This window comes from Poecile atricapillus, unplaced genomic scaffold (genome assembly GCF_030490865.1).
Source record: "Poecile atricapillus isolate bPoeAtr1 unplaced genomic scaffold, bPoeAtr1.hap1 scaffold_277, whole genome shotgun sequence".
In the NCBI taxonomy this organism is placed as follows: Eukaryota; Metazoa; Chordata; class Aves; order Passeriformes; family Paridae; genus Poecile; species Poecile atricapillus.
The window spans coordinates 27,624-43,988 of record NW_026709079.1 but is presented as its reverse complement, the minus strand read 5'-3'; the positions used below and the strand labels follow the sequence as shown (position 1 = coordinate 43,988).

The following is a 16,365-nucleotide window of genomic DNA, read 5'->3' as shown; positions in this document are numbered from 1 at the left end:
TGGGATCTGGGGGGTTTGGGGGATTTATGTAGAATTTGGGCAGGATTTATGTGAGGTTCGGGGGGATTTGAGAGGGTTCGGGATGATATTGGGGAGGATCTGGTGGAATTTCTCGGGAATTTCTCGGGGATTTTGGGGAGGGATCTGGGTGGGATTTGGCGGGATTTCTCGGGTATTTCTAGGGGATTTTGGGGATGATTTGAGGAGGATCTGGGTGGAATTTGGCAGGGATTTCTCGGGGATTTCTCGGGGATTTTGGGGATGATTTGGGATGGAATTTGGGGGGGAATTTTCGGGTCTATCTGTGTGGAATTTGGCGGGGATTTCTCGGGGATTTTGGGGAGGGATCTGGGTGGAATTTGGAGGGGAATTTTCGGGTCTATTTGGGTGGAATTTGTCGGGGATTTCTCAGGGATTTTGGGGAGGATCTGGGTGGAATTTGGGGGGAATTTTCGGGTCTATTTGGGTGGAATTTGTCGGGGATTTCTCAGGGATTTTGTGGAGGATTTGGGTGGAATTTGGGGGGGATTTCTCAGAGATTTTGTGGAGGATTTGGGTGGAATTTGGGGGGGATTTCTCAGGGATTTTGGGGAGGATCTGGGTGGAATTTGGCGGGGATTTCTCGGGATTTGGGTGGAATTTGGGTGGATTTTGGGGATTTTGTGGATTTGGGGGAGGATTTCGCATTCCCGGGGGGGTTCCCTCGGTGTGACCCCTCCCCACGCCCCCAGACTCGCTGCTGCACCTGGCGGACAGCAAACAGCAAACAGAATTTGGGTGGATTTTGGGGATTTTGGGGAGGATTTCGGGGATTTTGGGGAGGATTTCTCACTCCCGGGCTGTGACCCCCTCCCCACGCCCCCAGACTCGCTGCTGCACCTGGCGGGACAGCAAACACCTGGCCGTGTACCACAAGGGCCGCTACTACAAGGTGTGGCTTTACTACGGGGGGCAGCTGCTCGCCCCCGCAGAGCTGGAGCTGCAATTCCAGAGGATCCTGGATGATCCCTCGCCCCCCCAGCCCGGGGAGGAGCGGCTGGCGGCGCTGACCGCCGGGGAGAGGTGGGGAAAACCGGGAAAATCACCGGATAACCGGGAAAATCACCGGAATAACGGGGAAAATCACCGGGATAACGGGGGAAATAACCGGGATAACGGGGATAATCACCGGGATAATCACCGGGATAATCACCGGAAAATCACCGGGATAACCGGGAAAATCGCCGGGATAATCACCGGGATAATCACCGGGAAAATCACCGGGATAACCGGGAAAATAGCCGGGATAATCACCGGGAAAACAGGGATAATAACCGGGAAAATAACCGGGATAAAAATCGGGATAACGGGGGGATAACCGGGAAAATAACGGAGGGAAAACCGGGAAAATCACCGGGATAATCACCGGAAAATAACCGGGATAACCTGGATAATCATCGGGATAACCGGGAAAATAACCGGGATAATCACCGGGAAAATAACCGGGAAAATAACCGGATAGTAACCGGGATAACGGGGAAAATAACCGGGAAAATAGGCTGGATAATAACTGGGAAAATAACCGGGATAACTGGGAAAATAACCGGGATAATCACCGGGAAAATAACCGGGGATAACGGGGGAAATAATCGGGATAAAAACCGGGATAAAAACCGGAAAAATCACCGGGATAACCGGGAAAATCACCGGGATAATAACTGGGAAAATAACCGGGATAATAACCGGGATAATCACCGGGATAACGGGGAAAATAACCGGGATAATAACCGGGAAAACAGGGATAATCACCGGGAAAATCACCGGGATAACCGGGAAAATAACTGGAATAAGGGGGAAAATAACCGGGAAAATAACCGGGAAAATAACTGGGATAATAACCGGGATAATAATTGGGATAATAACTGGGATAACCGGGAAAATAACCGGGATAACAGGGGGATAACCGGGAAAATAACCGGGATAATAACTGGGATAATAAGCGGGATAACTGGGATAATAACCGGGATGATAACGGGGACAACCGGGATGATAATGGGGTAATAACAGAGATAACCGGGATAATAACCGGGATAATAACCGGGATAACCGGGATAATAACCGGGATAATAACTGGGATAATCACCCGGGGGGTTTCGGGGGGTCCCGGGGGTCTCGGGGGGTCTCGGGTGGTCCCCGGGGTCTGTGGGGGTCTCGGGGGGTCCCCGGGGGTCTCCGGGTGGTCCCGGGGGGGTTTCGGGGGGTCTCTGGTGGTCCCGTGGGGGTCTCCGGTGGTCCCGGGGGGTTTTGGGGGTCCGGGGGTTTTAGGGGGGGATCTCACCAGGTCTCTCACGGCTCCGTGGGCCGAGGCGCAGGCGCGGGGTCCCGGGGGGTCTCAGAGGGTCTCGGGGGGTCCCAGGGGGTCTTGGGTGATCCGGGGGTCCCGGGGGGGTCCCGGGAAATCTCGGGGGGGTCCCGGGGGATCTTTGGGGGTCCCGGGGGGTCTCAGGGGTGTCTGACCGGGTCTCTCAGGGCTCCATGGGCCGAGGCTCGGGTGCGGGGTCCCGGGGGGTCCCAGGGGGGTCCCGGTGGTCCCGGGGGGTTCTGGGGGGTCCCCGGTGGTCTCCGGTGGTCCCGGGGGGGTTTTGGGGGTCCCGGGGGATTTCGAGGGGTCTGACCGGGGGTCTCAAGGCTCCATGGGCCGAGGCTCGGGGTGCGGGGTCTCGGGGGGTCCCTGGGGATCTCCGGTGGTCCCGGGGGGTCCCGGGGGGGGTCCCGAGGGGTTTCGGGGTGTCTGACCGGGGGTCTCAGGGCCCCGTGGGCCGAGGCTCGGGCGCGTTTCTTCAGCCGCGGCCCCAACAAGGCGTCCCTGGACGCCATCGAGCGCGCGGCGTTCTTCCTCACCCTGGACGAGGAGAGCACGGCCACGACCCCCGAAAACCCGGCTGCATGGACGCCTACGCCAAATCCCTGCTGCACGGCCGCTGCTACGACCGGTGAGCACCCCAAAACCTTCCTGGGACCCCAAAATATCATCCCGGGACCCCAAAATATCCCTGAGACCCCAAAATATCCTCCCGGGACCCCAAAATATCCCTGAGACCCCAAAATATCATCCTGGGACCCCAAAATATCCCTGAGAACCCAAAATATCCCTGAGACCCCAAAATATCATCCCGGGACCCCAAAATATCCCCTGGGACCCCAAAATATCATCCCGGGACCCCAAAATATCCCTGAGACCCCAAAATATCCCTCCTGTACCCCAAAATATCCCTGAGACCCCAAAATATCATCCCGGGTCCCCAAAATATCCCTGAGACCCCAAAATATCATCCGGGACCCCAAAATATCCCTGAGACCCCAAAATATCATCCTGGGACCCCAAAATATCATCCCCAAGACCCCAAAATATCATCCCGGGACCCCAAAATATCCCTGAGACCCCCAAATATCATCCCGGGACCCCAAAATATCCCTGAGACCCCAAAATATCCCTCCTGTACCCCAAAATATCCCCTGAGACCCCAAAATATCATCCTGGGACCCCAAAATATCATCCCGGGACCCCAAAATATCCCTGAGACCCCAAAATATCCCTGAGACCCCAAATCCCACCCAATTCCCCCCCAAATTCTCCCAATCACCCCCAAGTGCCCCCTGAACTCCCCAAATCCTCCCAAATCCTCCCGAATCCCCCCCAATCTCCCCCAAATCTCCCCGAATTCCCCCAAATCCCCCCCAAATTCCCCGAATCTCCCCCCAAACTCCCCCAAATCCCCCCCAATCTCCCCCCCAAACTCCCTCAAATCCCCCCAGTCTCCCCCCAATCTCCCCCTAAAAACCCCCCAAATCCCCTCAATCTCCCCCCGAATCCCCCCAAATCCCCCCCAAACCCCCCCAAACCCCCCCCCCCCAAATCCCCCCGAATCCCCCCCAAACCCCCCCAAACCCCCCCAAATCCCCCCGAATCCCCCCCAAACCCCCCCGTGCCGCCCCCCAGCTGGTTTGACAAGTCCTTCACGCTCGTGGTCTACAAGAACGGCAAGGTCGGGGCCAACGCCGAGCACTCGTGGGCCGATGCCCCCATCGTGGGGCACCTCTGGGAGGTACCGGGGACCCCCCCGTGGGGTGGGCACCCCCTGGGACCCCCCTGGAAACCCCCAGTTGGGCACCCCATGGCACCAAACCCCCCCCATGGGCACCCCATGGAGCCAAACACCCCCAAGGGGCACCCCTGAAACTGAAACCCCCCATGGGGGCACCCCCTGGAACCCCCTATTGGGCACCCCCGAAACCGAAACCCCCCCATGGGGGCACCCCCTGGGAGGTACCGGGGACCCCCCCCCCATGGGGCGGGCACCCCCTTATGGGGTGCCCCTATGGGCACCCCCGAAACCAAAACCCCCTCCATGGGGCACCCCCAAAACCGAATCCCCCCCCTATGGGGCACCCCCTGGAACCCCCAATTGGGCACCCCTGGGAGGTACCAGGGACCCCCCCATGGGACACCCCATGGCGCCAAACCCCATCTATGGGGCACCCCCCTGGAATCCCCCCCCATGGGGCACCCCCTGGCACCCCCCCATGGGCACCCACAAAACCGAACCCCCCTATGGGGCACCCCCTGGGACCCCCCCCATGGGCACCCCATGGCACCAAACTCCCCCCCATGGGGCACCCCATGGAATCCCCCCCCATGGGGAACCCCCTGGAACCCCCCAATTGGGCACCCCCGAAACCGAACCCCCCCCATGGGGCACCCCTGGGAAGTACCGGGGACCCCCCCATGGGGTGGGGACCCCCCTATGGGGCACCCTATGGGCACCCCCGAAACCAAAACCCCCCCCATGGGCACCCCATGGCACCAAACCCCCCCCATGGGCACCCCCGAAACCAAAACCCCCCTATGGGGCACCCCATGGAATCCCCCCCCATGGGGCACCCCCGAAACCGAACCCCCTCCATGGGGCACCTCTGGGAGGTACCGGGGACCCCCCCGTGGGGTGGGGACCCCCCTATGGGGCACCCTATGGGCACCCCCGAAACCAAAACCCCCTCCATGGGCACCCCATGGCACCAAACCCCCCCCATGGGGCACCCCTGGTACCAAACCCCCCCATGGGGCACCCCTGGGAGGTACCGGGGACCCCCCCGTGGGGTGGGCACCCCCCTATGGGGCACCCCATGGGCACCCCCGAAACCAAAACCCCCCCCATGGGGCACCCCATGGCACCAAACCCCCCTATGGGCACCCCATGGAACCCCCCCATGGGGCACCCCTGGTACCGAGCCCCTCCATGGGGCACCCCCAAAACCGAACCCCCCCATGGGGCACCCCATGGCACCAAAACCCCCCCCATGGGGCACCCCATGGCACCAAACTCCCCCCCATGGGGCACCCCACTGCACCCCACTATGGGGAACCCCCTGGAACCCCCAATTGGGCACCCCCGAAACCGAACCCCCCCCATGGGGCACCCCTGGGAGGTACCGGGGACCCCCCCCATGGGGTGGGCACCCCCCTATGGGGCACCCCATGGAATCCCCCTGGGTTGGGGGGGGCCTTGAAATTGGGGGGTTGGGGGAATTTGGGGTCTGGGGGATTTGGGGGACCATGGAATTGGGGGGTCGGGGGGATTTGGGGTCTGGGGGACCATGGAATTTGGGGTCTGGGGGATTTGGGACCATGGAATTGGGGGGGTCTGGGGGATTTGGGGTCTGGGGGATTTGGGGTCTGGGGGTCCATGGAATTTGGGGTCTGGGGGATTTGGGGTCTGGGGGACCATGGAATTTGGGGTCTGGGGGATTTGGGGTTTTGGGGTCTGGGGGACCATGGAATTGGGGGGTTGGGGGATTTGGGGTCTGGGGGATTTGGGGTCTGGGGGTCCATGGAATTTGGGGTCTGGGGTCTCTGGGGGTGTTGTGATTTGGGTCTGGGGTCTCTGGGGTGATGTAATTTGGGTCTGGGGTCTCTGGGGGTGATGTAATTTGGGTCTGGGGGATTTGGGGGTGATGTAATTTGGGTCTGGGGTCTCTGGGGGTGATGTAATTTGGATCTGGGGTCTCTGGGGGTGATGTAATTTGGGTCTGGGGTCTCTGGGGGTGTTGTGATTTGGGTCTGGGGTCTCCGGGGGTCGCTGCCCCCCCCCAGTGCCCCCCTGTCCCCCCCAGTTCATGCTGGCCACCGACACGTTCCACCTGGGCTACACCGAGGGGGGGCACTGCAAGGGGGACCCCAAGAGGCCGCTGGGACCCCCCCAGCGCCTGCAGTGGGACATCCCGGCTGAGGTGGGCATGGGACAGGGGGACAGGTGAGGGGACAGGGGGGGACAGGTGAGGGGACAGGGGGGGACAGGGGGGGACAGGTGAGGGTACAGGTACAGGTACAGGTGTGAGTACAGGTGACACAGGTGACACAGGTGACACAGGTGACACTGTGGTGTCCCCAGGCAGTGGCGGCCATCGAGGTGTCACTGGGCGTGGCTCAGGTTCAGGTGTGGGTTCAGGTGTGGGTACAGGTACAGGTACAGGTGTGGGTACAGGTGAGCACACAGGTGACACAGGTGACACAGGTGACACTGTGGTGTCCCCAGGCGGTGGCGGCCATCGAGGCCTCGCTGGGCGTGGCTCAGGTTCAGGTGTGGGTACAGGTTCAGGTGAGGGTACAGGTGTGAGTACAGGTACAGGTGACACAGGTGACACTGTGGTGTCCCCAGGCGGTGGCGGCCATCAAGGCCTCGCTGGGCGTGGCTCAGGTTCAGGTGTGGGTACAGGTGACACAGGTGACACAGGTGACACAGGTGACACAGGTGACACTGCGGTGTCCCCAGGCAGTGGCGGCCATCGAGGCGTTGCTGGGCGTGGCTCAGGTTCAGGTGTGGGTACAGGTACAGGTGTGGGTACAGGTGTGGGTTCAGGTGTGGGTACAGGTACAGGTGTGGGTTCAGGTGACACAGGTGACACAGGTGACACTGCGGTGTCCCCAGGTGGTGGCGGCCATCGAGGCCTCGCTGGGCGTGGCTCAGGTTCAGGTGTGGGTACAGGTGTGGATACAGGTACAGGTGAGGGTACAGGTGTGAGTACAGGTGACACAGGTGACACAGGTGACACCGCGGTGTTCCCAGGCGGTGGCGGCCATCGAGGCCTCGCTGGGCATGGCTCAGGTTCAGGTGTGGGTACAGGTGTGGGTTCAGGTTCAGGTGTGGGTTCAGGTGTGAGTACAGGTACAGGTGTGAGTACAGGTGACACAGGTGACACTGCCGTGTCCCCAGGCGGTGGCGGCCATCGAGGCGTCGCTGGGCGTGGCTCAGGTTCAGGTGTGGGTACAGGTGTGGATTCAGGTACAGGTGAGGGTACAGGTGTGAGTACAGGTGTGGGTACAGGTGACACAGGTGACACAGGTGACACAGGTGACACAGGTGACACTGCGGTGTCCCCAGGCGGTGGCGGCCATCGAGGCCTTGCTGGGCGTGGCTCAGGTTCAGGTGTGGGTACAGGTGTGGGTACAGGTGTGAGTACAGGTACAGGTGTGGGTACAGGTGTGGATACAGGTACAGGTGTGAGTACAGGTGACACAGGTGACACAGGTGACACCGCGGTGTCCCCAGGCGGTGGCGGCCATCGAGGCATCGCTGAGTGTGGCTCAGGTTCAGGTGTGGGTTCAGGTGTGGGTTCAGGTGTGGGTACAGGGGTACAGGTGAGCACACAGGTGAGGGCACACAGGTACAGGTGACACAGGTGACACAGGTGACACAGGTGACACAGGTGTGGTGTCCCCAGGCGGTGGCGGCCATCGAGGCCTCGCTGGGTGTGGCTCAGGTTCAGGTGTGGGTTCAGGTTCAGGTGTGGGTTCAGGTGTAAGTACAGGTTCAGGTGTGGGTACAGGTGTGGGTTCAGGTTCAGGTGAGCACTCAGGTACAGGTGTGAGTACAGGTGACACAGGTGACACAGGTGACACTGCCATGTCCCCAGGCGGTGGCGGCCATCGAGGCGTCGCTGGGCGTGGCGCGGGCCCTGGCCGAGGACGTGGATTTCTGCTGCTTCCTCTTCACCACCTTCGGCAAAGGCCTCATCAAACGGTGCCGCACCAGCCCCGACGCCTTCATCCAGATCGCCCTGCAGCTGGCTCACTTCCGAGTGAGGATCTACGGGATCCGGGAGGGATCCAATGGGATCGGGGAGGGATCGGGATTGGGATGGGATGGGGGAGATCAGTCCTGACACCTTCATCCAGATCGCCCTGCAGCTGGCTCACTTCCGAGTGAGGATCTACGGGATCGGGATCAATGGGATTGGGATGGGATGGGATCGGGATTGGGATGGGATGGGGATGGGATCAGGATTGGGATCGGGATTGGGATGGGATGGGGGAGATCAGCCCCGACGCCTTCATCCAGATCGCGCTGCAGCTGGCTCACTTCAGAGTGAGGATCTACGGGATCGGGGAGGGATCCCATGGGATCGGGGAGGGATCAGGATGGGATCGGGATTGGGATGGGATGGGGGAGATCAGCCCCGACACCTTCATCCAGATCGCGCTGCAGCTGGCTCACTTCCAAGTGAGGATCTACGGGATCGAGATCGGGGAGGGATTGGGATTGGGATCGGGATTGGGATGGGAATGGGAATGGGATGGGATAGGATCAGGATCAGGGAGGGATCAGGATTGGAATGGGGATAGGAATGGAAATGGGAATTGGATGGGATTAATAGGATGGGATGGATGGGATCCATGGGATTGATGGGATGGGATGGGAATGATGGGATCCATGGGATACACCAGGATCAGGGCAGGACCGGATTGATGGGATTGATGGGATGGGATCCATGGGATGGGATGGGATGGGATCCATGGGATTCATGGGATGAGATCCATGGGATCCATGGGACGGGATACACAAGGACCAGGGCAGGACCGGATTGATGGGATTGATGGGATCCATGGGATTGATGGGATCAATGGGATTGATGGGATCCATGGGGTCCATGGGATTGATGGGATCGATGTGATCCATGGGATCGATGGGATCCGCGGGATCGATGGGATCAATGGGATTGATGGGATCAATGGGATTGATGGGGTCCATGGGATTGATGGGATCAATGGGATCAATGGGATCCATGGGGTTGATGGGATCAATGGGATTGATGGGATCCATAGGATCAATGGGATTGATGGGACCCACGGGATCCATGGGATCAATGGGATTGATGGGATCGATGGGGTCCACGGGATCGATGGGATCCATGGGGTCCATGGGATCAATGGATTCCATCCCGCAGGACAAGGGCTCCTTCTGCCTGACGTACGAGGCCTCCATGACGCGGCTGTTCCGCGAGGGCCGCACCGAGACCGTGCGCTCCTGCACCTGCGAGTCCACGGCCTTCGTGCGCAGCATGGCCGACCCCCGGCGCAGCGTGAGTGCCGCGGGACACCGGGAACCGGGACGGGAACTGGGATGGGAACTGGGATGGGAACCGGGAACCGGGATGGGAACCGGGATGGGAACCGGGACGGGCACCGGGAACCGGGATGGGCACCGGGATGGGAACTGGGATGGGAACCGGGAACCGGGACGGGGCAACGGGAACCGGGATGGGGCACCGGGAAGGGCACCGGGAACCAGGACGGGAACCAGGATGGGAACTGGGATGGGAACCGGGAACCAGGACAGGGCAACGGGAACCGGGATGGGAACCAGGAACCGGGATGGGGCAATGGGAACCGGGAACTGGGATGGGCACCGGGAACCGGGATGGGAACCGGGAACCGGGATGGGCACCGGGATGGGGCAATGGGAACCGGGATGGGAACCGGGAACCGGGATGGGAACTGGGATGGGGCACCGGGAACCGGGACGGGGCAACGGGAACGGGGATGGGACACCAGGATGGGCACCGGGAACCAGGATGGGAATCGGGAACCGGGATGGGAACCGGGAACTGGGATGGGCACCAGGAACCGGGATGAGAACTGGGAACCAGGATGGGAACCGGGATGGGGCACCGGGAACTGGGATGGGGCACTGGGAACTGTGATGGGAACCAGGATGGGCAGCAGGAACCGGGACGGGGCAAAGGGAACTGGGATGGGGCAATGGGAACCGGGATGGGAACCAGGATGGGCAGCAGGAACTGGGATGGGAACCAGGAACCAGGATGGGAACTGGGAACCGGGACGGGAACCGGGAACCGGGCTGGGAACTGGGAACCAGGATGGGCACCGGGAACCGGGATGGGAACTGGGAACCGGGATGGGGCACTGGGAACTGGGATGGGAACCAGGATGGGCAGCAGGAACCGGGATGGGGCAATGGGAACCGGGATGGGCACCGGGAACTGGGATGGGCACTGGGAACTGGGATGGGAACCAGAAACCGGGATGGGAACCGGGAACCGGGATGGGAACCGGGATGGGCACCGGGAACTGGGACAGGCACCAGGAACCGGGACAGGGCAATGGGAACCAGGATGGGGCAACGGGAACTGGGACAGGGACCCCACACACCAGGATGGGGACGGTGCAGATTTCGGGGTGCAGATTTCGGGGTGCAGATTTTGGGGTGCGGTTTTTGGGGCACAGTTTGGGGTGCAGATTTTGGGGTGCAGATCTTGGGGCACAGTTTGGGGCACAGTTTGGGGTGCAGATTTCGGGGTGCATATTTCGGGGTCCCCCAGTGCTCGGAGTGGCAGCGGCTGTTCAAGGGGCAGGTTTGGGATATCGGTTTGGGGTGCGGTTTTTGGGGTGCAGTTTGGGGTGCAGATTTCGGGGTGCAGTTTTTGGGGCACAGTTTGGGGTGCAGTTTTTGGGGTGCAGATTTTGGGGTGCTGATTTCAGGGTACAGTTTGGGGTGCAGATTTTGGGGCACAGTTTGGGGCACAGTTTGGGGTGCAGATTTCGGGGTGCAGATTTTGGGGCACAGTTTGGGGTGCAGATTTTGGGGTGCGGTTTTTGGGGTCCAGTTTCGGGGTGCAGATTTCAGGGTGCGGTTTTGGGGTCCAGTTTGGGGTGCAGATTTCGGGGTACAGTTTGGGGTGCAGATTTTGCGGTCCAGTTTGGGGTGTCAGATTTTGGGGTGCGGTTTTTGGGGCACAGTTTGGGGTGCAGATTTTGGGGTGCAGATTTTGGGGTGCGGTTTTTGGGGCACAGTTTTGGGGTGCGGATTTTGGGGTGTCAGATTTTGGGGTGCAGATTTCGGGGTCCCCCAGCGCTCGGAGCGGCAGCAGCTGTTCAAGGGGCAGGTTTGGGATATCGGTTTGGGGTGCAGATTTTGGGGTGCGGTTTTTGGGTGCAGTTTGGGGTGCAGATTTTGGGGTGCAGATTTTGGGGTGCGGTTTTTGGGACACAGTTTGGGGTGCAGATTTCGGGGTGCAGATTTCGGGGTGCGGTTTTTGGGGTCCAGTTTCGGGGTGCAGATTTTGGGGTGCAGATTTCGGGGTCCCCCAGCACTCGGAGTGGCAGCAGCTGTTCAAGGGGCAGGTTTGGGATATCGGTTTGGGGTGCAGATTTTGGGGTGCGGTTTTTGGGGCACAGTTTGAGGTGCAGATTTCGGGGTGCAGATTTTGGGTCCAGTTTGGGGGTGCAGATTTTGGGGTGCGGTTTTTGGGGCACAGTTTGGGGTGTCAGATTTCGGGGTGCAGATTTCGGGGTGCGGTTTTTGGGGTCCAGTTTCGGGGTGCAGATTTCGGGGTGCAGATTTCGGGGTCCCCCAGCGCTCGGAGCGGCAGCGGCTGTTCAAGGCGGCCGCAGAGAAGCACCAGCAGCTCTATCGCCTCGCCATGACCGGCGCGGGCATCGACCGGCACCTCTTCTGCCTCTACCTCATGTCGCGATATCTCGGGACACAGAGCCCCTTCCTGGCCAAGGTCAGCGCGGGGGACACGGGGGGGGACAGGAGGGACACGGGGGGGACACGGGGGAGACACGTGGGGGACACGAGGGGACACGGGGGGGGGACAGGTACAGGGACACGGGACACGAGGGGGACACGAGGGGACAGGGACAGTGAGGGACACGGGGGGACACACGGGGGGACACGAGGGGACACGGGACAGGGATATGGGACACGAGGGGACACGGGGGGGGACAGGGACAGGGGGGACACGGGGGGGACACGCGGGGGGACACGAGGGGACACGGGAGACACGGGACAGGGACAGGGACAGGGACAGGGACAGGGACAGTGAGGGACACAGGGGGACACGCGGGGGGACACGAGGGGACCCGGGGGACACGGGACAGGGACAGGAGGGACACGGGGGGGGGGGACACGGGGGACACGGGGGACACGGGACAGGGACAGGGGGGACACGGGGGGGACAGGGACTGGGACACGGGGGTCACGGGGGGGACACGGGGGGGGAACAGGGACAGGGACACGGGGGACACGAGAGAACACGGGGGACAGGGACACGGGACACGGGGGGAACATGGGACAGAGACAGGGACACGGGACACGGAGGGGACACGGTGGGGGGACACGGGATATGGGACACGGGGGGGACACGGTGGGGGGACACGAAGGGACACAGGACAGGGACGTGGGACAGGGACACGGGGGGACACGAGGGGACACGCGGGGGGACACGGGGGACACGGGGGACACGGGACAGGGACACGGGGGTCACGGGGGGGACACTGAGGACACGGGACAGGGACAGGGACAGGGACAGACACGGGGGACACGGGGGGACATGGGGGGACACGAGGGGACAGGGGGTGCCATGGGGCACCATGGGGTGCAGTGGGGCACAGTGGGGTGCCATGGGGAGCAGTGAGGTGGAGTGGGGTGCACAGTGGGGTGCTCTGGGGTGCACAGTGGGGTGCTATGGGGCACAATGGGGTGCTATGGGGCGCCTTGGGTCTCCGTGGGGCCCATGGGGTGCACTATGGGCCCCATGGGGTGCTGTGGCTCTCGGTGGGGCCCATGGGTGCACAGTGGGGTGCTGTGGGGCACAGTAGGGTGCTGTGGGGCGCTCTGGGTGCACAGTGGGGCACAGTGGGGTGCTATGGGGCACAGTGGGGTGCTATGGGGCACAGTAGGGTGCTGTGGGGCACAGTGGGGTGCTATGGGGCACAGTGGGGTGCTGTGGGGCGCTATGGGGTGCTATGGGGCGCTATGGGTCCCGGTGGAGCCCATGGGTGCACAGTGGGGTGCTGTGGGGCACAGTGGGGCGCTGTGGGGCACAGTGGGGCGCTCTGGGTGCACGGTGGGGTGCTATGGGGCGCTCTGGGTCCCGGTGGGGCCCATGGGTGCACAGTGGGGTGCTATGGGGCCCATGGGGTGCACAGTGGGGTGCTATGGGGCGCTCTGGGTCCCGGTGGGGCCCATGGGGTGCACAGTGGGGTGCTATGGGGCGCTCTGGGTGCACAGTGGGGTGCTATGGGGTGCTCTGGGTCCCGGTGGGGCCCATGGGTGCACAGTGGGGCGCTATGGGGTGCTATGGGGCACAGTGGGGTGCTCTGGGTGCACAGTGGGGTGCTATGGGGCGCTCTGGGTGCACAGTGGGGTGCTGTGGGGCACAGTGGGGCGCTCTGGGTGCACAGTGGGGTGCTATGGGGCACAGTGGGGTGCTATGGGGCACAGTGGGTCCCGGTGGGGCCCATGGGTGCAGCAGCCGCCCCACAGGTCCTGGCCGAGCCCTGGCGCCTCTCCACCAGCCAGACCCCGCAGCAGCAGCTCCGAATGTTCGACTTCGACAAATTCCCCGACCACGTCTCCAGCGGGGGCGGCTTCGGGCCCGTGAGCTCGGGGGGGGCTCGGGGGGGGATTTGGGGGGCTCTGGGGGGTTCTGGAGGAGTTCCGGGGGGCTCTGGGGGGTTTTGGGGGGCTCTGGGGGGGTTTTGGGAGGGGTTCTGGGGGGGTTTGGGGAGGGGTTCTGGGGGTTTCTGGGGGGCTCTGAGGGGTTCTGGGGGGCTTTGGGGGGCTGTGGGGGGGTTTTGGGGGAGGTTTTGGGGGGCTCTGGGGGGGCTGTGGGGGGGTTTTGGGGGAGGTTCTGGGAGGCTCTGGGGGGTTTTGGGAGGCTTTTGGGGCGGCTCTGGGGGGTTCTTGGGGGTTCTGGGGAGCTCTGGGGGGCTCTGGGGGGGTTTTGGGGGGCTTTGGGGAGGTTCTGGGGAGGTTTTGGGGGGCTCCGGGGGGGGCTCTGAGGGGTTCTGGGGGGGTTCTGGGGGGCTTTGGGGAGGTTCTGGGGGGCTCTGGGAGAGGGGCAGAGGGGCTTGGGGGGATCGGGGGGGTTCTGGGGGGGGTTGGGGAGGGGTTCTGGGGGGCTCTGGGAGGGTTTTGGGGGGCTCTGGAGGAGTTCTGGGGGGATCTGGGGGGGTTCTGGGGAGCTCTGGGGGGGCTCTGGGGAGGTTTTGGGAGGGTTTTGGGGGGCTCTGGGGGGCTCTGGGGGGCTCTGGGGTGTTCAGGGAGGGCTCTGGGGGAGGTTCTGGGGGGGTTTGGGGGGCTCTGGGGGGTTCTGGGGGGGTTTGGGGGGCTCAGGGGGAGGTTCTGGGGGGCTTCTTGGGGTTCTCTGGGGGTCTCTGGGGGTTCCGGGGAGCTCCAGGAGGGGGGCAGGGGGTCCCTGAGGTGGGGGGGGGGGTCTCTCCTCCATCTCCCCCTGGTGCCCCACAGCCCCCCCAAAGCCCCCCAAAAGCCCCCCCCGTGCCCCATAGCCCCCCCAAAGCCCCCCAAAAGCCCCCCCGTGCCCCCCAGGTGGCGGATGATGGTTATGGGGTGTCCTACATCATCTCCGGGGAGAACCTCATCACCTTCCACGTTTCCAGCAAATTCTCCAGCCCCGAGACAGTGAGGGGGGCACTCGGGGGGTCTCGGGGGGGGGGTGGGATCGGGGGGACCCCCTGGGCTGGCTGGGGGGGCACTCGGGGGGGTCTCGGGGGGGTCACTTTGGGGTCTGGGGGGTCTGGGGGGTCACTCTGGGGTCACTCTGGGGGTCTGTGGGGTCTGTGGGGTCACTCTGGGGTCTCTGGGGGGGTCACTTTGGGGTCTGTGGGGTCACTCTGGGGTCACTCTGGGGGTCTGTGGGGTCTGGGGGGTCATCTGGGGGTCTCTGGGGGGGTCACTTTGGGGTCCGTGGGGTCTGGGGGGGTCACTCTGGGGGTCTCTGGGGGGTCTGTGGGGTCACTCTGGGGTCTCTGGGGGGTCTGTGGGGTCACTGAGGGGTCTCTGGGGTCTCTGGGGGGTCTGTGGGGTCTGTGGGGTCCCCCTCTGAGGGTCGGGGTCCCCCCCTGAGTCTGGGGTCCCCCCGGGGTTCCGGGGTCCCTCTCTGAGTCTGGGGTCCCCCTGTGAGGTTTGGGGTCCCCCGGGGGTTTGGGGTCCCTCCTGAGTGAGTCTGGGGTCCCCCGGGGGTTTGGGGTCCCCCCTGAGTGAGTCTGGGGTCCCCCGGGGGTCTCTCCCCGCAGGACTCGCAGCGTTTTGGCCGCCACATCCGCCAGGCCATGCTGGACATCGCGGGGCTCTTCGACAAAACCAACCCCCCCAAAGCTGGGGAGTGACCGGGGGGGGGTCCCCGGGGGTCCCCGAGGGGCTCCTGGGGGTCCCTGGGGGGCTCCAGAGGGCTCCTGGGGGCTCCTGGGGGGCTCAGGGGGCTCGGGGGGGGGTCCCTGCCCTGCCCCCACTCCCAATAAAAGCTCTCGGTGTGACCCCGCCTGCTTGGGGGTGTTCTGGGGGTGTCCTGGGGTGTCCTGAGGTGTCCTGGGGTGTTCTGGGGGTGTCCTGGGGTGTCCTGGGGTGTTCTGGGGGTGCCCTGAGGGTGCCGGGGTTGGATCCATGGGGTGCTGGATCCCTCGGGGGGTCCCGGTGGGCACCGGCCAGGGCACCGTGAGGGTTTCCAAAGCGCCGTGATCCCGGAGATCCCTGCCTGGAACGGTGATCCATGGCCAGCTCCATCCCCAGATCCATGCCTGGAACGGTGATGCGTGCCCATCCCGTTGATCCGTGCCCATCCCATTGATCCGTGCCCATCCCATTGATCCGTGCCCATCCCAGTGATCCGTGCCCTGCTCCATCCCTGGATCCGTGCCCATCCCTGGATCCATACCTGTTCCCATCCCCAGATCCGTGACTGGAACGGTGATCTGTGCCCATCCCATTGATCCGTGCCCATCCCAGTGATCTGTGCCCGGCTGCATCCCTGGATCCGTGCCCATCCCGGATCCATACCCGTTCCCATCCGGTTGATCCGTGCCCATTCCCATCCTGGAGATCCGTTCCCGGTCCCAGATCCGTGCCCATCCCCATCCCCAGATCCGTGCCCATCCCCGGCTCCATCCCCACCCCCGTCACCCATTCCCGGCTCCGTTCCCATCCCCATCCCCGTTCCCATCCCCGTTCCCGGTTCCCTTCCCCGTGTCCCGTTCACATCCCCGTTCCCATCCCCACCCCCATT

At 63.1% G+C, this 16,365-nt stretch overlaps 1 protein-coding gene across 1 annotated transcript; it reads left to right on the top strand.

Annotated features, from left to right (window-relative positions):
- Positions 1-865: 865 nt before the first annotated feature.
- LOC131574382 (carnitine O-palmitoyltransferase 1, muscle isoform-like) lies at positions 866-15,500 on the top strand (the record flags this gene model as incomplete). Its single annotated transcript, XM_058828829.1, is given in 12 exon segments — positions 866-885; positions 887-1,062; positions 2,788-2,891; positions 2,894-2,972; positions 3,980-4,085; positions 6,151-6,267; positions 7,951-8,115; positions 9,262-9,396; positions 11,692-11,844; positions 13,608-13,721; positions 14,673-14,765; positions 15,380-15,500. Coding segments are annotated over 12 exon segments (1,355 nt in total), but the record flags the coding sequence as incomplete, so codon positions are not given.
- Between the last annotated feature and the right edge of the window lie 865 nt (positions 15,501-16,365).